Consider the following 22767-nt stretch of genomic DNA (forward strand, 5'->3'; position numbering starts at 1 on the left):
TTTTGTGCTAGTCAGTCGTAGTGATTGACTAGATCAATAATATCAGCCATGATAAGGGTTAAACAAGGATCATGAATTTCCAGTTAAGATAGTAATTAATGCTCATATTAAAGAAATGATGATTATAGTTTATTACTCTAATATATGCTTATTATTTAAAGTAATTCAATACCTACCAGGATCGCTAAACATATTATGGAAATGTTTACATTTCCATAAACATAAATATTTCCATAACTTTAGGGAAATGGATATGGAAATTTTATTTTAGAAAAATGGAAATGGTATGGAAATAATATGGAAATGAATTATGGAAATGCTATGGAAATGGAAATAATATAGAAATGAAGTAGGGAAGTGTTATGGAAATGGAAATAATATGGAAATGCCATGAAAATAATATGGAAATGAAGTAGGGAAATGTTATGGAATTGGAAATAATAGGGAAATGAATTATGGAAATACTATGGAAATGAAGTAGGGAAATGTTATGGAAATAATATGGAAATGAAGTTGGGAAATGGAAATAGAAATAATATGGAAATGAATTATGGAAGTGGAATTAATATGGAATTAATTATGGAAATTTTATGGAAATAAAAATGAATTATGAAAATGGAAATAATATAGAAGTGAAGTAGGGAAATGTTATGAAAATGGAAATGAATTGTGGAAATTTTATGGAAATGAATAATGGAAATGTTATGGAAATGGAAATAATGTGAAAATGAATTATGGGAATGTTATGGAAATAATATGGAAATGAATTAGGGAAGTGTTATGGAAATGGAAATAATATAGAAATGAATTATGGAAATGTTGTGGAAATGGAAATGAATTATGGAAATGTTATGGAAATGGAAATAATATGGAAATGTTATGGAAATGAAGTAGGGAATTGTTATGGAAATGGAAATAATATGGAAATGAATTATGGAAATGTTATGGAAATGGAAATTGTGACATACACGTAATCCCTGATACCTACATGACTTGCAAAGACACTGAATAGATGGTGTTAAGTGAGTTAATGCAATCAGTTGCTCATAGATAAGATAGATAGTCATACTGGGGTTGTATTACATTAGTGTGATGGGAAGCTAATCGACTGCCTGTGATGTAGCCTGTTTTGACAAACTGTTGTTTTTGCGGAGTTGTTCCCCCGTCCGCGGGCGAGCGACACAACAGCTTGTCACAAGACGTACTGCACCTGATGCATCAGCTGCACTGAAAGGGAATTGTTCTCTTCCGTCTATGCGGCTTGGTTGCGATGTTATGTCGGTCGCTCCATTAGTAATCATAACGAATTTTGCGCAAAAATTTATGTAGAAAAAATAAGGTCATAACGTTTAACCAGCGACCAGTCTCTGCGGTAAACTTTAGTAGAACTTGAGAACTTAGGCAACAACAGCGACTAAACATGTCGTTATTTGTGCGCTCAGTCAGTTTTATTTCTATTTTTGTATCAGTCAGTTTTATTTGTTCTTATAGATTTTATTTTCAATTTATTTTATTCTTAAATTCTACTAATGTTTGCAACAGAGACTGGTCTTTGGTTAAACGTTGTAATCTTATTTTTTTCTGCATTAACTTTTACGCGAAATCCGTTATGATTACCAATGGAGCGACCGCCATAACATCACAGCCAAGCCGGAAGAGAACAACTCCCTTTCAGTGCAGCCGATGCATCAGGTGCAGTACGTCTTGTGACAAGCTGTTGTGTTGCTCGCCCGCTCGACGGGGGACAACTCTGCAAAAACAACAGTTTGTCAAGACAGGCTAACTGTGGTGTCAATGAATCACTCTATCACCATACATTGTCAATACTTTCAGTTGATGGTAGTCGATTAGCTTCCCATCACACCAATGTAATACAACCCCAGTATGACTATCTTATCTATGAGTAACCAATGATATACAGCCACCATGTGTGGGGGCTGTATATCATTGGCGTAACTGACTGCATTAACTCACTTACTTAACACTATCTATTCAGTGCCTTTGCAAGGCATGTAGGTATTGAATTGCTTTAAATAATACGCATATATTAGAGTAATAAACTATAATCATCATTTCTTTAATATGAGCAATAATTACTATCTTAGCTGTGGAAATTCATGATCATTCTCATGGCTGATGTTATTGCACAAAAAAGGGGCGTGGCCTAAACGCTCCTTGTTGGCATTGGAAACGCTCGTGTTGTTGAAGGCACAGTTATCACTCTAAGGGGGAGATAACTCTATGCTATAAACACCAACCAATGTCTGTCTCACTATGGCAAACAATAGCTCATTCGGAAGCCAAGACTCTGATGTATTGAAATATACAATAAAAAAATTACCCTACAGGATGAAAATGTTGGTTGGTTATAAAAATTCGCGATTTCGCGAACAGTCAATTCCGCGAATTATTAAATTCCGTGAATAATTAGTTCTATTTTTAATCCCAAGGGAGAATAACTACTGCATCAAATTAAAAACTAGCTGTTAGGCTAGTTTTTAATATAAATACTCAATGTAGTTGAGTTCCAAAACATTTTTAAAATCATAGCCTGGGCTTTGAGCTAACACCATTGCCAATGCATCACATTTCTTTACAAAATCATTCAAGGTTGTCACAAGATATGCAGAACGGCGTCATCGCAAAAGTAGCCGCTAGGCAGAAATACTAAACGTAGCTGAGTTCCAAAACTTCTTTAAAATCATTGCCGGGCTTCGAGTTTTATTGCCATTGCATCAAACTTAACAAAATTATTCAAGGTTTTCACAAGTTTTTCGGCATGGCTTCGTCATCATAAAAAAATCTCTCCTAGTCTTTTTACATTGAAACCAACTCCATCAATCTCTAATACCGAAGTTGAGGACTATCATGATTCTGATCTGGACATTATGGTATGTATTTATTTGCAGTGCAGATACGTTTTTCCATAATTAATTGCACTAGTTAATGCTTTTGTTTGAAAACTGATCCCTTTCATTAAATACTTTAGCTATTGTTTTTGTACTTAACACTTAATAATATTTTTTGTGTGTTTACTGCAGATTGAAAATGAAACAACCTACTCCGATTACGAAAAATAGAGACAAGTAATAATATTCATCACGGCAGGAATATTGGCAGAGAAGCAACCAGTCAACCTAGACCCCCTTCATCGACAACAACTCCTTGATTTTGCTGCAGCAAGCATGATTAAATTATATATTTTATTGCATGTATAAATATATTATAATATATTTCAAACACAAATAAAATTTTACAAACGATGAATGGAGTAAATATAAACAGTTTAGTCTATATGGCGGTTGTCTAGAGCAATAAAATTAAACTGATACTCTTGATAAGGGAATACTAGCGTGTAATGGTGCTCTCTGACTAGTTATTTTGGTAATAGCAGCTCTATATCGCTGTCACTGTCTTGGGTAGATGTTTAAGGCGATTCTCTTGCTACTACATGGCTGGTAAGGAAGTTATCATCAGAACTCTCCTCGTGGCTTACTATTGCAAAGTTCTGCCGGTTGGCCAAAGATTTGTGCTCGTAAAAGCGTTTTTGTTCCTTTTTTTAAAACATATATTCTCCTCGTAAGTAGCTGCGGTCATTTCTACCTAAATTTCCAGACCTCCCTGAATGATCGGTCATCTTCTAAGAGTGACATATACCACCCTTGCAGTCATTGTGCTTGCGTGTATGAAGAAAAATCTCAGACTAAAACATATAATGAAGCGGTAGGGATGGAAAAAATAAATATTGCGTTTTACCGAAGAACCAAAGTAAAATTCAACTAATTTAGTAAATGGTTTTGAGAAAACTCATTACTTACTGCAAATTGTTGGTTTATCAAAGGCCTCCAAATCTATAAATATTCGTGAAAACCTCTGAACTCAGCAAAAAATTTATAGCTTAGCACGATCGACCCGTAGTTGTAAGCTAAATAGAAAATGGAACACGCAATGCGCGCATGCGTAGAGTTAACTCTATTGCTAGACATAATGGAGTTAACTCTTCATAGAGAGTGACAGTTTTCAGCCGCGAAAAAATTAATCTTTGAATATACATGAAATGGCAATTTTCGCGAAATTTAACTCCGCGAATAATTTCATCCTGTAGGGTATGTAATTTAGGTGCTTCAAGGTTTTAGAGAGTCACTTGTAGCCCTGGAACCTATAATGTGCATAGACACATATATAACAACGCATACTTGATTACTATTGTCAAGTATAAAATATTTCGAACTCTCATTTATCACTTGGCTGTTGTCATTAGGTACAGTTCAGGCGCAAAAAATCGATTCAAATTGAAAACATCACCTTGGACGCATTATGCACCGCTTTTACTAAAATATTTTTATTGGAACAGACATTAGCGAGGATAGACAATGCCCTGAGAGCAAGCGTAAACCATAACTGTCACCTACAACTTTTATCGTATTTTCTAAGTAATTCAGTCACGCTGATTCCATTTTTGTACTCAAAATAAACATTGGTCCACTAACCTTCAAAGTAATTTAGGTTTTTTTAAGGCTTTCGATATCCGTTTCGAAAACAACACAATCGGCATTACAAGCTCCACCCATAAATATGTGACGAAACCTAGCTTTTTCAGGAACGGAAATTAGGAATGTTTAGTCCGATTTAGAATAATAGAGATGGGTGTCTTAAAACCCATTATTATTTAAATCCAGCCTGTAAAATAATTGCAGTCTTTTATGAAAGGTATATAAACTATTTAAAATTGCTCGTAGCTTGTTACATAATGTTTAAATAGGCTGAACGCCGAGAAAAATGAGCTAAAACCGCAGTTTTATCTACCTTATCCTTAAACCGCTTATCTACCTTTCAAAAAAGATAGATTATTTTTAAGGCTGAATTTAGATATTAATGGACTTTGAAACACCCATTTCTATTATTCTCAATCGGTCTAAACATCCCTAGGTAACTTCTGTTCCTAAAAAGCTAGGTTACGTCACATATATATGGGCGGGGCTTGTTGTGCCGATCGTGTTGTTTCCGAGGCCGATATTAAAACGCTGTAAAAAAGCCTTCATTACTCTAAAAGTTAGTGTACTAATCTTTACTTTGAGTACAAAATCGGAATCAGCGTGTCTGATTTACCCAGTAAATACGATAAAAGTTGTACGTGACAGTTATGGTTAAATACCATTTGTCCTATTTTGTTTGGTCAATGCGAGTACTTACATCAATCTAAATATAGTCACCATAAAAATAATTTTAACTTATAATAATTAATGTCATTATTGTATGGTAATTACTTATATTCTAAGACTGCTTCCAGTAGTATTGTTATTACTAGTATTATTAAAGCAAATAACTGCAAATCGCAAATTACCCAAGTTAAACAAAAAATTAAATTAGCGAAGGGTAAGGCAATCTAAAAGTTTAATTAAAAGATATCATTCTCCTACCATCACTGTCTGTCTTTTCGAGATGTATTGTCCTCAGCAACATATTGGCCACCTGAAGATATCACTGACAAAGCATTTTACTACCTCATGATGTTACCTGAACTCCCTTCGATGGTAATTTTACCAGGGCTAATCTGTTTGGGTTAACTTGAGTGTTATAACTAGAAAATGTCCATTAATGATATGATTTACTAAACAATTCGTAAATAACGTAATTTTTGCCAAATCAAATCCGTAATCACGTCGGCATATGTGCAAATCGGATGAAAACTGATCACTATAAAGTTAATTGTTTACCATATTAAAACCACCGATTTAGACACAGCTTTGGTTTTGAGTGTGAAAGCTCTAAACATCTATGTCGTGAAAAGATTGTATTTACATTCAGCTACTTTGAATTCTAACCTTACAAAGTGGTGGCCAAAATGGTGTTGACCGCCAGTACATCTCAATTCGTGTAATACCTGTAGTGTAAACAATTCTTATGTTAGCTAAACTATAAGTTAGTTATAGTTAAACTAAAGCGAAAACTAATAGTTTTCGCTTGATCAGCTAAAAGCATGCCCTTTGAGAAGTTGTTCTCACAGACTAGTCATTCTTATAACGAACGAAGGCTGGCAATTAATACTAGAAAAAATACACAGATGCATTCTCAATGGGCAATGTAATGTATCAATTTGTGTTCCAGCATTGTTTCTTGTGTGAATTGTTTTTGTGGATAGTATAGTGTAAAAATAGCTTGTGCATTTAATTTTAATAAAATATAACAATAATACATTACCCAAATCCTTGAACTTTACATTACCTTAAACCACAATGAACACAACTGCGTACAACAGTTGCAGACTAACGTATGTGGAACAGAAAATTTTTGGTTGGATTCTGAAGCAAAATTGTTTGAGTCTTTTGTTCAATCATAATTTTTGTTCAAACGTTCGAATACCAATGTTTAACTGTATGCAGATGGTCTTTAGCACGCTGTGGTTTAATATACTAATAAACTATATGCGTGATTTCATGGGTACAATTGAGTTTTTGCATGACACCTTGTTATCTAGCAAGCTTTCAACTCTTGCTGAAAGTTTTCACTTCAAGCGATTATAAAAAACGTCAAACTGATAAGTTACTATTAAAATTTATATCAGATTTAGAGTAGATTGTAGTGCGAAACAAACTTGAAGAACTATATTTAGTGGTAATAATATTAGCTGTAATGCTGTTGATAACTTACTGTAATATATTACTAGTTTTGGCAGTACCTGCTATCACTGAAAGTGGAGGCATTTGTTGGCGAACAAATGGCAAACATGTTTAATAGTATGAGAAGTATGGACTCCTAAAGTCTGTATATGTAAGATTGTTTTCAGTCGAATGGTTAATAGATTATTTTATTATTTTCAACATTTCTCTGCCTATTTGTTTATATGTCTTAATGTATCAAAATAAGTGCTGTTCTTGAAAATATGTTGAGACCAATTTGTTCTTGAGAAGTACATTGGAAGCAATTGGCTGAGAACAAACCGATTAGCCTACATCTCAACCAAAGTTTGCAAGGGTTCACACTGGTTCAAATCATAAGACATCCTTGGTTGGTAAACAAGACCGTGAAAAAGTGGAAACACCGATAATAAATCATATCAAGCTCAAAATGAAACATTTTTGAATTATTTTTTTAAATTTTGGTTTGATTTTATTTAAATAATGAACAATATGAAACATTGGACATCGAAAAAATGTATAAAAATCGTTTTTGCCAATACTAAGCTACTTGATCAAAAATGGCGACGAGTCGGGCTTATCCGAATTACATTGAGTAAATAAATTGTTGGGTGCAAGTTTTTTGTGTCAAGTTGTTTGAACTGACTCTAAAAATTAATATCTGGTTGCTGTGCGGCCTCATCCTTAGGATTGCGCTTGTTTATTTTTAGTTTTAGTGATAATCTATCATTTATCTATACAGTAGATGTTTCTATACCTAAACCTCCTTTCACATATTGCAAAGAATCTATGTAAAGTTTATTATTCATATTATGTAAGGAATTCCATATAAAGTAGAGCATCGAGTCGGCGGGAGTTCTCATATTCAATTTCAATAACCGAAGTTTCATACAGTCATACTTCAACTTACGAGCTTAATGCATTCGGAGACTGAGCTCGTATGTCAATTTACTCGCATGTTGGTGCAATTTATTTATATATAGAACAATTAAATATATATTGATTGGTTTTCATACTCTAAAAAATGCAAATAAAACACTCAAAACAAGATATTGTAACAGAAAGAACATGTTGGTTATTGTCCTAACTTAGAATTTGCTTTCAAAAAGCAACAAATAAAAAATAATGCAAGGAAATGTGTTAAATTAAAATGTAAAATTAAATACAGTCAAACATGGATAACTCGTCCACGGATAGCTCAAACACATGGTTAATTCGAACATTTCCTTTGGTCCGTTCCCACGTAATGATAAATTGCTATAGATAACTCGAACTCAACACTGTTAATTCGAACTGTTTTTTGCCCAACAGCTACCGAAACGGTTGTTTTCGCTTTAGAAAATCACTTTATTCAAAGCCATAGAGGTAATCTTCATCTTTTCGTAATTCATAAGCGTCGTTATTACCACCATCGGCAAAATATTTTTGTCAACGACTTTTCTAAGTTTGTTGAAATTTGATTTATACTGCTTTACGATGAATAGCACGGGCTAGCCGGGTCACGCGCGCAAGAATTTTCGCCACGCACATACAAAACAAAAATCGCATGTTGTTTTGTATGTGCGTGGCGAAAATCCTTGAGTGCGTGACTCGGCTAGCCCGTGATGAATAGTTTTCCGACGTTGATTCCGTGTTGAATCAACGTCGAAATGTTGAATGTTTAAAACGTCTTAAAAAATGTTGTAATTAAACGTATACGTTGTCTGAGCTACAAAAAACTATTCATCGTTTGACCTAAACACAGAATACGTGTGTACATTCAATAAGTATCTATTAAAAAAGCGTGAGTGATATAGAATGTACCGTAAAACCTCGTAAAACTTCTAATTGAACTGCCTCGGAGTGGTGCTCTTAACGAATCCCAGGTAAAGTAAGGTAATCTGCATAAACTTCAAGAAAAAACGGCAAAATTGATCGTGGGTAAAACCCCAAAAGAAAAAAATGTCTTTTCTTTTGAGCATTTCAACAACGATCAAGTTTTGCCAATGTCAATCTGAAAAACGTCCTGGCAATAACATCACCTCAAACAATGATATACAGCCCAAATGGGGGCTGTATATCATTGCCTCAAACAACAAACCAATCTCAAGTGATAGAAAAATCTCTATACTTTTTCATGAAAACGTTTTAAACTTTACATTAGAAGCATTTAATTTGAAACAAGCCATTTGTGCTTTTGATTTATATTATAGTTTGTATATGTACATGTATCTACTAATAAATAAGTAAATATATGGACTTGTGACAGTGCTCTGATAACTTGAATGCTCTGATAATTCGAACACTTTTGCTCGGTCCCTTGAAGTTCGAGTTATCCATGTTTGACTGTACATACAATAGCAGCTAACGCTAGCATTTGCCAGAGAGATATATAAGTTATCCTTCATTACAACATTTGACTGATAAATTTGGATTTTATCAATGTCTTAAAAGACAAACTTAGAAGCAAATCTAAAAGCAAACTTTCATTTTTAACTTAACGTAATTAAAATTTCTTCGGCGTTCATAGCTTGAAGTTTCTCGCTAGTTAGCTAATTTTTCCTTTGTTTCGCTTTCACGACTAGCCGGCCGTTTTAAGATGAACCTATCTAAGGACGTTTGCCTTTGTCGCCCTTTCAACATGTCGCGATTAGGACGAACACAGGTGTCGTCACAAAGGTTTAATGCGCGACCACTATCCAACTTGTCCGAATGTCAATTTTTATAGTTTTGATAGATCGCAACGGCCTTTTCAAATAGCTTCGTTTCAGTTACGCTGTCACCGGCCAATTGTTTATCTTATATCCAATGCCTGAGCGGTCTCTCCATCAACGGTGGTGAAGATCGCCGCGCCGTTTAGAAACTACGGTTAGTACTTTTACGAGCTAAATGCCCTGAATATAATCCTTCTGTTTGATAATTGTGGATGTATTTCTGTCCTATTGTTGAGCTAGCTCAATCATGCATACACATTTCGCATATTTTTCAATAATTTTCCATTTAATATCAATTAATATCATTTGCTTTTTCTTTGCATTATTTTTCATTTTACTGGCAAACTTTCGGTCTACGCACAGTACTTTTAATTCACATAATTCTGCACTGAAAAGCGTGCACAAAAACACGGTACAAAAGTATAACCTGCGCAGTTGAAAAATACAGATTGATGCTGTTGTCATAAAACACCTCCGGCATACTTGGCAACTGACTCACGTGCTCGTATCTCAAATATGGCTCGTATGTTAGTGCTAAAACTGGCTTAAAAGCTGGCTCGCATCTCAAGTTTCTCGTACGTTGGAGCACTCGTAAGTTGAAGTATTACTGTAGTTAGCTTATGAAATACTGTTTTTTCTCTTGCTTCACTTGGGAGAAAAAATGACGCATGAAAGTATCTGTAGTTTAAGTACTAGTACCCTGGCTGTCTAGTGTGTTGTGAGAGATCGCCAGGTATACCGATAAAGTGCAGATAAAATAAGCAGCACAGTTATTCAGGCGGTTGACTGGTGTAGCTTTTAGGGTTTTGGTCTACAAAGCTGAATGTCATGAATTAGAGTCTCGTTGAAAACTACCTTTTTATCTTAATCTTTAACTCTTGCTTTAGACAGGACACATGAATGGACAGGCAGACATCACTGTACTTATAATAGTAAAAATGTATTTTTTACTCCATTTTAAACATACACATTGTTTTGTTTACTACATAGACCTTACGGGTGCAGAAAAAAGTTAACAAGTCAATTTAAAAGGCGTGCGCTGCCCTAGAGCTAACGTAAAATTACCGTCATCATTGACCCTTAACAAAGTGAAAGTGATAAGAAAAATGGGGAAAGCTGTCGCTACAAACCAATGGTACCAACGTTACTACTCTGTCATTAAATTGAAAGTCCAGTTATTTTTTTCCTTTATGCATGGCCAAAGGAGTGAGTTTGGGAAGATCTTTAGACGGATTAGGCTATTTATATGTATTTTACACTTTGTATACCATAAAAATTCCTATAGAGTAAACGTTCTTGAACGACCACTGAGTGATAACTTGGAATGTTACCACTTTCTTGGAACTTGCAACTTTTATTCTGAGAATAAAAGCTGCCACAATTACTCTATTACTCTGAGATGATATAACGTGACCAATTACCTCAGTTGATTAGAACATGTGTAATAAGCTGAATGTCTTGGTGTTGAACCCCACATTGGCCAATATTTCAGTCACCTCATTAGTTGCAGATACACAATTTTTGTGGTTGCGTGAAAGTTGGTACATTTAAAAGCTGTTATTGTAACACAAATATTGAATGCTTTTGACATCTATGCTGCCCTACTATTTTTGACAGTTTAACACTGATTCAAAGGTCACCTTTTGTTAACGATTGAGCTGTGAGTCCTTACATGAATTTCAAAAGAAGCGGATTTCAAATAAAGGTATTCTGTCAAATAAAAGTATTGACAAAAAATTGTAACGCTGATTAATTAGGGCCACTAATTTCAATGAATCAAATGTAAGGTGAATTACACCTCAATCATCCATTGCAAAGATTTATTAATGCAGAGATTGGTAGCTATCATTGAGCTTGTATCTTGATAGTTGTTCATGATCATGGCGGACAATAACCTACCGAAAGAGTTGGCATTGCATGGAAAGATTGTGGTGATAAAACGAAGTGGGGAAGATGGATCTGTGTTCCCGATGATATCAAAATCGTGTATGCTCGGAAGGTATGTTATTATAAATCTGTTCAGTTGGATACATTGTGATGCATCATTAATTCCATAGTTTGTCTTATTTACATCCAAAATTATCTCCTAAAACAAAAAAAAATGTAAAGGAATGGCGAAGTCTCATTGCACAATAGCATGGATAATGGAGGAGGGATGCACAATAGCATGGATAATCGAGGAGCGAACTCATGTAAGCTGTTGATAACTCGAGTCAGCATGGACATTGTGAGTGGGTTCAGCTGGTACATTTTTGGAGACCCTCCAAACTTAGTTGCATTACGTATTCCTCTGAAGCAAACTGCAAAACAGTTTTACGAATCAGACAGCCGGTATGTAAAATGTTTCTGACCAAACACAAACCGGAAATTTGGGGCTTCAATATAATGCTGTTGTAAAGCAAAATTAGTGCGCTTTATTTAAGAAGCAATCACTAGTGTTACATGCTATGAAGTTTTGTCGTATTTTTCATCTTCGTAGCATGTATATGGTTCAAAACGTCGAATCTTTAAATCTTCGACGCGATTCAAACCTCCGTTTCAAAGGGGGGTATTTTTGAAAGCATCGTAGCAACAACGAAGTACTGCGTAACATGTAATGTGTAAACATCGATATTCGTATTATTGCACAATTCTTTGCGATCGGAGTTTGGATTTTCATCGTTTTAATTAGTGACGTCCTTGCAGCATCTCTGATTTTAATGCATGTGTTTTAAGAATTTCATCTTCAAAATTAAAAATATTAATTCCGAAATTTAAAGAAAAATTTCTTACACGCTTTGACATTCATGTTTGACCTTAGACGCATTTTAGCAGTGCCAGTCGCGATAAAAGTTATATGCCCTGTTGTAGATAAAAGCGTAACAGACTAATATAGACGACGCGGTGTTGTACGACAATTTCTTCATAGCACGTAAACTCATCATTTACGAATGATTGCCAGTGGTGCGACCACTCCTGCGTATCATGTAAATTCGTCCTCATTCCTACGATCAGCTTCAAAGCTCAAAAATTCGTAGCATGCAACACTAGTGATTAAGACTTGTTGGGTCACCCTTATGCTTTGAACACTAGTGATTAAGACTTGTTGGGTCACCCTTATGCTTTGAACACTAGTGATTAAGACTTGTTGGGTCACCCTTATGCTTTGAACACTAGTGATTAAGACTTGTTGGGTCACCCTTATGCTTTGAACACTAGTGATTAAGACTTGTTGGGTCACCCTTATGCTTTGAACACTAGTGATTCAGACTTGTTGGGTCACCCTTATGCTTTGAACACTAGTGATTAAGACTTGTTGGGTCACCCTTATGCTTTGAACACTAGTGATTCAGACTTGTTGGGTCACCCTTATGCTTTGAACACTAGTGATTAAGACTTGTTGGGTCACCCTTATGCTTTGAACACTAGTGATTAAGACTTGTTGGGTCACCCTTATGCTTTGTTTTAATTGCTTTTAAAGATTTCCAAATATTGGGGTTTCCAAATATACTTCGAGTTTGTGCGGAGGCATTTGCAGTGAGACTACTATTCGACATCACGAAAACACTCACTGCGGATGAATTCAAATCGATAGTATCCAGTGAAGCCCTCCTCAGTGGAGGTAAAACATTCAGAGCATTCCCGTTCTGGTATACATGTATTCTAACTACTGTTGCCAACGATAGATTGGTCATATAACGATAATGAGGTAATTACTTTTTTAAATTATGGTTTGCAGTTGCAACATCCTGTAATTTTTTTTGACTACATTATCTATGTTGGTAATATCACAATTTCATCTCATCTGCAAATAGAGGTGGTTTCATATTCAATATACTCATGATATAATATAATTCATGTGACCTCTGAAGTAATAATTATGGCAAGTAGTAATTTCTATTGCTGTTTTGTAACATAGAGGGGAGCAATAAAGAAACAAAAAAAAACTCATCAGGCATCGTGGCAGAGAGCCTGAGATAGTGCAACAAGTCTATGAAGCGTGACTGGGACTTGAAAGCGATTCTACATGTACTTTAACAATTTCTGTCTTGAAGAGTACGTTGCTAGTCTGTCAAAAATTGATATAAAGTGCAACTTCGAATTATTGGAAGAGTAAGGTGCGAATTAATTAGCAATGGTCAACTCCCGATCCTTTTGAAGCGTGGAAGCCCAGGGATTGTGTGACGGCAAAGTTGATCTGTCATCGATTGTTACACGGAGCAATTCTATAAACCGAATCCTATGCAGCAAAAGCGCCTGTAGCGCAGCTTTTTGCTTGTGAGAGTAAACTTGGGAAGATTTGTAATAATAAAAAAATTTGTTTTGTCAATGTTTAAAGGTAGTTTGTTGACAGGCCCCAGTGCTTAAGGTGTACTCCTTCATTTATGCTGTCAATGTCAGAATTTCGCTTCTTTCAAAAATTTCAAAATTCCATCCAGGCCTTTTGATTTATTTACAGTTAGACTCTTTAATTCTCGCTGAACAGTATGCTGCTTTTGTGCTCTAAAATCTTTCTTATTTCTTGTGTAGGTTGTAGGTCTGCAAAATTTATTGATAGTTTTCCAAAGCTTGCCAAGGTTTTACGAATGCTCAGATATTAATTTATCATAATGAGCTTATTTGGCTTCATTCAGTAAAGGTTGCTTTGCTTAGCGTAGCTAGCAATATGTTTAGCGTAGCTAGCAATATGTTTAGAGCTGCAGTGGAAGTTGCAACGATTACTGAAAAATGCATTTTTATTAAATAAATACTTGTATGAAAAACCACAATTCATTCAAGACATTTTAAATCGTTCATTTCTGGTCTTGCGTGAGTTGAATACATGGGGGCAACCTGATCAAATACATTTGCTATCATCTCCAGAAAATGTTTATAGGCTTCATCCATTAGCACAGCTATGCACTTGTTTGTGCAAGTCAATCTTATGTAGCGCACTGTTCAATAAATCAACTCTTTAGAATTTAGTTCGCTTTCTTTTTTGTTTTAAACTGAATATATATGTATTAATGTAATTATTATAATAATATAAAACAATTGTTATAATGTATTAACTTGTTCAAGTAGTCAGCAGATTTTGGTTTCAGGATGTTGATGTTAAACTCAGCGATGAACTCTTAAACCATAACTGTCACGAACAACTTTTATCGTATTTATTAGGTAAATCAGACACACTGATTCCGATTTTGTACTCAAAATAAAGATTAGTCCACCAACCTTCAAAGTCATTTAGGCTTTTTTAAACCGTTTCAATATCCGCTTCGAAAACAACACAATCGGCATTACAAGCTCCGCACATAAACATGTGACGAAACCTAGCTTTTTCAGGAACGGAAGTTAGGAATGTTTAGTCCGACTTAGAATAATAGAGATGGGTGTCTAAAAACCCATTATTATCTAAATCCAGCCTGTAAAATAATTTCAGTTTTTCATGAAAGGTATTTAAACTATTTAAAATTGCTCGTAGCTTGTTACATGACTTTTAAATGGGCTGAACGCCGAGAAAAATGAGCTAAAAAAATGCGGTTTCATCATAAGCTAGCGTTGTTATCGCGCTTTTTTAAATATGCAATGTTAAATGACTTATCTACCTTTCAGAAAAGACTGATATTATTTTTAAGGCTGAATTTAAATATTAATGGATTTTAAAACACCCATCTCTATTATTCTAAATCGGTCTAAACATCCCTACATAACTTCTGTTCCTAAAAAGCTAGGTTACGTCACGTATTTATGGGCGGAGCTGCTAATGCCGATCGTGTTGTTTTCGAGACCGATATTAAAACGCTGTAAAAAGCCTTCATTACTCTGAAAGTTAGTGGACTAATCTTTATTTTGAGTACAAAATCGGAATCAACGTGTCTGATTTACCTAGTAAATATGATAAAGGTTGTTCGTGACAGTTATGGTTTAATTTTCCTCTGCCCATGGTCAGGAAACGTGTCTAAGTCATTAACTAATATATATCAACATACCATGAGAAGCAGTACACAGATGTTAAATAATGTTATTCACTGACAGCCAACTTTAACAACACAGAAAGGCGCCTCTAGCACCGTCATGCATTTGTAGAGCAGTTTTCATTTACAAATATGTAATTAAGCAATGGAAAATGAAACCTCTCATCGTAAGGAAAAGTCTCACTCAAATGTATAACATCAAATGGAGATCCAACATCTTTAGTAATTTTGCCAAGCATTTAAAGTTTTTTTGGAAGGTTACATGACTTGTAATGCAGCAGTCATTACATGGACAACTGCATTATGAGATAATAAAGCGGTTAACATTTACAGTTGAGCGAGTCATCATAAACTATTTTACATCATACCAAATTGTAGAATGACTATGGGACTATCTGTTTTACTCAGTTTTCTTTAATCACGGTAGCTCGTGGCTCTTGAGTTATCATTAGAAAAATCTTGTGGTTTGTAGTCCATGGGTAATCATCACCGGATTATTAAAATGTTCATTAAACTTTGCATAGGATAACAATTAATTGTGGAATGTGGTACCAACACATGATTTAGATCTCAAGTCTTAGCTGTAACTTGGTTGTCTATTCCCTTGAAGGTGACAAAATATTTGCTTCCCATGGGATTGACGGAAGCAGATTTTCTCCAACCGCTTACTTTTGTTTCAATACTACGTAACCAATGCAAGCTATTTGGAAGTTTGGCGAGTTTTAGTAATCTTAGCCTTGATTAAATAGGGTTATTCTATTGTCAATAAAACATGATCCATGATGTATGAAACCGTTACAAATTTGTAGTCATGAGTATGATTCCTTAACAGAAAATGAATGTAGTATTACATATTTTGAGATTGCCTCTTGCAATCCTAAAATATTTTTTAGTGCATCTGTGTCTGAATGTGGCATTGTAACAAAGTCATGATCAAATTTGAGCATTTGTGTTATATCATTATTTAGAAGCTGGTTTTCCACAACTACTTGCTTGCCTATTGTGGGTTTCCTACCCTACTCTTCATTTCAGGTCTGATGATTGTTCTATTAGAGTTCAAATACCTGCTGTTTCTGAAAAGCAATGTCGGATAGACATTCTCTCTGATGGAGTGGCCCACATAACTAATTTGAATGACTCACAACCAACCAAACTAAATAGCAAACCGTTGGCAGGATCTGCGATTGTGAATCATAAAGATCTTATTAGCATTGTGGATCGACATTTTCGATTTGAATATCCCTCTCAGCACCCAATGGCTCTGGGTAAGCTCGATAGATGGACCTCTAGTGACCTCATTGGCAGCTAAGTTTTGGAATTCTCATCATGTTATTTCTTTATGCCACCTAGTAGAGCAGGAACATAAACTTATCTTTCAGCTTTTTCCTTCAGAGGGTGAGCTACTCAAAGATGTTTCATAGTCAGAAATTTATGCTGAATTCAATTTTAATGTTTCTACACCTATGTGTTCGCACATTTTTGAGCTAGCACTTTTGAAATAAGAGGGGGGCAATTCCAAGTTTGCTTGGAAAGCCTTATCATATTTTATAATCTTGAAAATTAATAAATGCTTTTATTTGAGATTAGATGAGTCGACTCTCAGCATTTCTTAATCCATACCAAGGATAAAGCAAGACTGCTTGTTTTACTGTCTTGATCAGACTGTGAATGAAACCCTAGTCAGAGTGACTAAACTTCAATATGAGACAGCCAAACAGTATACAAACAGATGATTGATATTGGAAGAAAAGAGCATTCAATGTGAAATTGCTTAAAAAGTGCTAAGCATTGAGAACTTTGATGAGAGTTCAAACTTGTTTTGTCATTTTGTCTGTTATAAAAACTATTGTAACAAACTCGTTATGAAAAGAGCTGAGAAAATACATGAGAAGAGATAAAAAGAATGTGATACAGCAGAAGAGGTGAGACTAGATATTCATTACTTTACAAATTCATGATGATTAAGTTCGTACGATTTTATAAAACCGGTAAAACATCTATAGTGGCATAAAATCCATTGTGCACTTGTTTATCATCATTTCATGACTTGAAATATACTAGAAAATTATAATTAGTATCATAAAATTCTTTATTTGCATCACAATCATTTTTGACCTACCAACAAACGAGTCTTATCGATTTTTTTCGCGATATCGTTCTAATATATTTTTTTACTCAAACGAAGGCAGTTGGTAAAAATATTTGATGACTTACAATTGGATGTGAAAATTCAGATCTAACATCCTGTGCAAGAGTTAATTTGATTGGTTTCTGCTGTTACTTAGAAACAGCTTTTGTAAACAAAGCCATGTGAATGCCGCAATAGCGGCCTTTAGGGATTCTGGCGCACCCTATGCAGTGCCGCAAAAGCGGCCGTTAGGGTTTAAAAGGTGCTTAGAATTGAAAAATTAGGTGTCATACCTGTGTCAGACAGGTTATAGTATTCCACTGTTTTTAGCCGGTCACTAAGCGTACCAGGTCTACTGGTGTTCAAGGTAAAGGTCCAATACTGCCAGAAATATGTGTTCAAACCAACAAGCTAGTACATAATACCAGTGGTGCAGAAGCCTCCATTGAAGTGAAGCAGGATCTTGAAATGGCAAATGTGATAGGCGAGAAACAGCTTTCAGAATTTGTCCAGAAGAGGTTAAGCACCCAAGAGGTTGATTTCAATGCATCCATCAAGTCAAACAAGCTCAAAACCTTCACCACATTACCATCAGCTAAGAAGAAATCAAAAGAAAAAGTCCAAGAGTTTTCGCACAGACTGTTTGACCGTTTGTTAGTGATCAGCCAACAGCATGACTTGGATTTGAGAAAAGTTTTATCATTCTCTCTTGGCAACATTAGCTGGTCCCTGGCTAACTCTGACGGCTCTATATTGAAGACTGCAAAGTCAGTTCTGATGGCTGCTGTTGAAAAAGATGTTGATCAACCATCAATCTATGTTAACCAGGATCAGCCACCAGTCTTTGACGCTGTTGTGATTGATGTTATGGCTGAAATTCAGACCCTGAAAGCTCCTCCAACTTTTGGCATGGTTGCAAGTCAGCTTTTACAATGGATCGTTGGTATTGCAAGCGTGTATCACACATGTCGTGTGGATTTTGTTCGTGACACATACCGTGATATCAGCATTAAAGGAGGTGAGAGAAGTTGTAAAAGCATGAAAGGAAGGCAGAAGGTTGCTGTGTTTGGTCCGAACCAATCAGTGCCAAAAACACAGGTGTCCTTTAGCGGGGATATTGCCGAAGCTGAGACCGGGCCGTAGTCTATACACACAAAAAAAACAACAAAGATCCACGTTGTTATGAGCAAAAACAAAAATATCCACCCAAATATCTCACCAATCCGATGAGCAGCACACACAAAAACTAAACCAATCGACAGAGCCACCCATCATGTCAAAATATTCAAAGTTTCAAGTCATGTCTTGCACAACTCACCTTATGGTTTGTCAAAACTTGTCCCAAAGTCCCTATTAATTTGAGACTGTCCAAGATCTGTTTTAGAAATGGTCACCGCTAGCCTAGCCTAACTTCCTGATTCAACATCCTTAGTAACTATCGGGGCATTTCTGAGTGCTCCCGATCTTTTTGAGTTTTTCTTAAGCATGCAAGAACCAATCAAAATCGGTTTAACACTATTGTAAACAAAACTTAAGAGGGACTCAAAAAGGTCGGGAGCACTCAGCAATACCCCCATAGTTACTAAGATGTTGAATCAGGACGTTAGGCTAGGCTAGCGGCGACCATTTCTAAAACGAATATTGGACAATCTCACATTAATAGGGACTTTGGGACAAGTTTTGACAAACCATAAGGTGAGTTGTGCAAGACATGACTTGAAACTTAGAATATTTTGACATGATGGGTGGCTCTGTCGATTGGTTTAGTTTTTGTGTGTGCTGCTCATCGGATTGGTGAGATATTTGGGTGGATGCTTTTGGTTTTGCTCAGAACTACGTGGACCTTTGTTGTTTTTTTGTGTGTGTAGACAATGGCCCGGTCTCGGCTTCGGCAATATCCCCGCTAAAGGACACCTGGGGCTAAAAGGGTCTGATTTTTTAGCAGATGGTTCAAACAAGACTGCCCTAATGAAATTATTGAAGGATACATGAAGCAAGTCAGCAGGAAAGCAAAAACTAGATCTTGCAATAGCTTTCTCACAAGAATGCCATATGATCAGCTGTTTTTGGCGGATCAATCTCTGTAAGCCAAATAAATAGTTTGACATACCAAGAAGAGGAAGATATGCATTTTATCACATATCGCAAAGATAATGGAAGACATGAACCCAAACCCCAGATCAAAAGTTCTAATCAAGTGCCAGGACACAGATGTTTTCCTAATTGGTCTATCTCTAGTAGATGAGCTGCCATCTAGGAACTCATTTACTGCTGTGGCAAGGAGTGGCTGAGATATGTAAACATGGACTGTCTGTCTACCGTCCTCACACCCGAATGATGCAAAGGACTGCTCGGGCTCTAAGTGGATGCGACAGTGTAAGCACATTTTATTGCAAAAGGGAAGACAACTTTCTTCAAGCTGCTAAAGAACAATCCTGAATTCTGTAACACACTGAAATCATTTGGAACAGATTTTGAAGTTGATGGTGCAATAAGAGAATCTAGTGAGACATTCGTATGCAGATTATATGGTGAAGAGACAAATTCCATCAATGAGGCATGGTATAAGATTTTCTGCTCATTGTCTCGCACGTCTCAATCAGACCTACCACCCACACTAGATAAGTTAAATCTCTATATACCCTAGGACACTTATATTTCGCTAGTATTTAGTTTCGTGATTAGCATACAGAGTAAAATTTCACTGCACCTTAATTTCGCAGCTCTGGTGAGTGCGAAAATATAGTGATGTGAAAATAAATGCAGTGGAACAAACATAATTAAATTCCTCAGGTTCAGTTCACAGCAGGCCTGTGTTCACTGGTTGCAAGTTGGGTTGGCTAATGTTAGGCGACTAGTTATAAACACCTGGGGGTGTTGAAAGGGGCGGTGGAAGCCCCCAACAGGTTTTTCTTATGTAGGGCCTCAGCCGGGCCTCTCGTGTGAAGTTTTAACAAATTTCATCGGAAAGTATCAACATTTTTCAATTTTTTGAGATTTGTTTTGTTTTAAGTGATGTGACTGACGAGACATTTTTAAATAAAAATATGCAAAACTTGACCGCAGTTAAAACGCTCAGAAAAAAACATCTTTTTCTTTTGAGCGGTTTAACAAACATCAATTTTGCCAATTTTATTTTAAGTTCATACGGAAGTTTACGGCCAAGCTGATGTTTGGTAAAACTTGATTCTCTGCAAACCTTTATAAAGGTCGTTAACAAGAATATTTTGCCACTGATGATGATACTACTAAAAGTTGATGTTTGTCTCTGGCGTCGAATAAAGTGATATTCTACAGCGATAAAAACCGTCTCCATTGCCGTTGAGCAAATAACTTTTCAAATAAATGATGTTGAGGTCGAGTTATCTGAAGCAATTTATCGTTGCGTGGAAACAGACCAAACAAATCCGTTCGAGTTAACCTTGTGTTTGAGATGAAATGTTACATTTTATCCAAGGGCGAGTTATCCGAGTTAGACTGTACTTAGCCGTGGAAAGCTCCTAAAAAGTTGGGACGGCTCAGCCGGCCAGCTGCCCCAGGGAATATGAGCCTGGTTCATCAATAAGAAAAAAAATTCAATTAGGACTAGTGTATAATTGTGAACCGCAGGTAGAATGGTGTGGGCGAGGTCGATAATGCAATTTGATTGCTTGCTGCCATTTGTTTCTTAGACTATCAATGAACAAACCCATTTATTTTTGCGTTTTCGCTCGTTCGTTATGATAGTTTAGTTTCGCACATGAATTCTTTGCGAGAGGAAGACTCCGCGAAAACGCGAAAGTTAGATGAGGCGAATACATAAGTGTCGTAGGGTATTCAGTCCGCAATATGGAGAAGAGCCAAGCAAATCATCAATGCCTCATCCCCCCAGCAACATGGATGGTTTATGGAAGGTGGTGAGCTTAAAAGCTAGATGGATGAGTCCCCGGCTTGGGGCCACTAGCAGTGCGCACTGCATTAGTGCAGTGCATAGTGCAGTGCAATTTAAAAATAGAAATGTCTAGTGCAATGCTAGTGCAAATTTGACATGAGTCCCTGGGTGCACTAGTGCAAGTACAGTGCTTAGTGCGACATGGTATGTACTAGTGCAGTGCCTAGTGCGACATAGTATGCACTAGTGCAGTGCGAAGTGCAAATTGAATATTATTATTTTCCTTTGATGGAGATGATGGAGATGGCATTACGTTTTACTTTAATATTGGTATTGAATATGGAACTTTGATATTTCTTTGCAATGTTGTTAATTACTCAAATGAGCATGTGTTTGGAGTTTCCATGAATCCCTAGAACTACAATCAAGCCAACTTTATTTATTTACCATTTGTCTATTGTCTTGTCTATTTGTCTCCATGTCAGTATTTGTGGATGTACATGTATATGTAGGATTTCAGTTTAAATCTATCTTTGATAGAGTGGAAGTAACTTATTGACTAAATTTCAACTTTCAATAAGTTTCTTGTAAACTTATGTTTTTTAAATACATGTATTCAGGCTCGGGGCCACTAGCAGTGCAGTGCGCACTGCACTAGTGCAGTGCAATTTAAAAATAGAAATGTCTAGTGCAATGCTAGTGCAAATTTGACATGAGTCCCTGGGTGCACTAGTGCAAGTGCAGGGCTTAGTGTGACATGGTATGTACTAGTGCAGTACCTGGTGCACAAGAATTTCTGCTAGTGCAGTGCCTAGTGCATTTTATATTATTACTATGCCATGCACTAGTGCTAGTGCAGTGCCTAGTGCACCTTACTGTCGTCTAGCCAGCAAATAGTGCAGTGCGCTCAATACTCACTAGTGGCCCCAAGCCTGTGGATGACACAACAACCAGCACCTCCTGATTTGATCATGGACATGTTTTGTCGATGTAAAATTGGGTGCCAGTCTCGTCACTGTCAGTGCAACAATACAGATATCAAGTGTACGGACATGTGCAGATGCAGCGGCTGTAGCATTAGAAATAACAAGGATGGAGATGAAAGTAGTGATGCAGAAGATTCAGATAACTGTGAATTAGAAGGTTAGTATTCAAGTGGTATTGTAACCAGAGGTGTGCTTCATGTTTGATCAGAATACATATTCATGTATGTCATACAGTATAAAAGACTGACTAATTACGATTTCACTTGCATAATGAAGTACATGGTTCAACCTAATAAGCATTGATGATGAATATACGAGGTCTGATCCAAAAGTTCCCGGAATTGAGTTGTACACTCGTGCATATTCACACGATGGAAAAACCCATTGCAGGGTTGGCTGGGAAACACCTCTGGAGTGTTGTCACAAAATTTCAGGTTGCTATGACAATGCGTTCTCACGTGAGCTAACGATATGTCAAGGTCTGTCCGGTGCTTCCGTCTTTTTAAAAAAAAATT

The 22767-nt window shown here is 36.2% G+C and overlaps 1 protein-coding gene across 1 annotated transcript in view; it reads left to right on the forward strand.

The window, feature by feature from the left end:
- Positions 1-22767, forward strand: part of LOC137386111 (nascent polypeptide-associated complex subunit alpha, muscle-specific form-like) — an 81858-nt gene that overhangs the window by 11034 nt on the left and 48057 nt on the right. Inside the window, exons 2-3 of the mRNA XM_068072811.1 lie at positions 11200-11330; positions 16300-16532. Coding sequence (XP_067928912.1) covers positions 11206-11330; positions 16300-16532 — 358 coding nt within the window. The 5' untranslated portion in view covers positions 11200-11205. The remainder of the gene's footprint in view (positions 1-11199; positions 11331-16299; positions 16533-22767) is intronic.

Source organism: Watersipora subatra, chromosome 1, assembly GCF_963576615.1.
Source record: "Watersipora subatra chromosome 1, tzWatSuba1.1, whole genome shotgun sequence".
NCBI classification, from domain to species: domain Eukaryota; kingdom Metazoa; phylum Bryozoa; class Gymnolaemata; order Cheilostomatida; family Watersiporidae; genus Watersipora; species Watersipora subatra.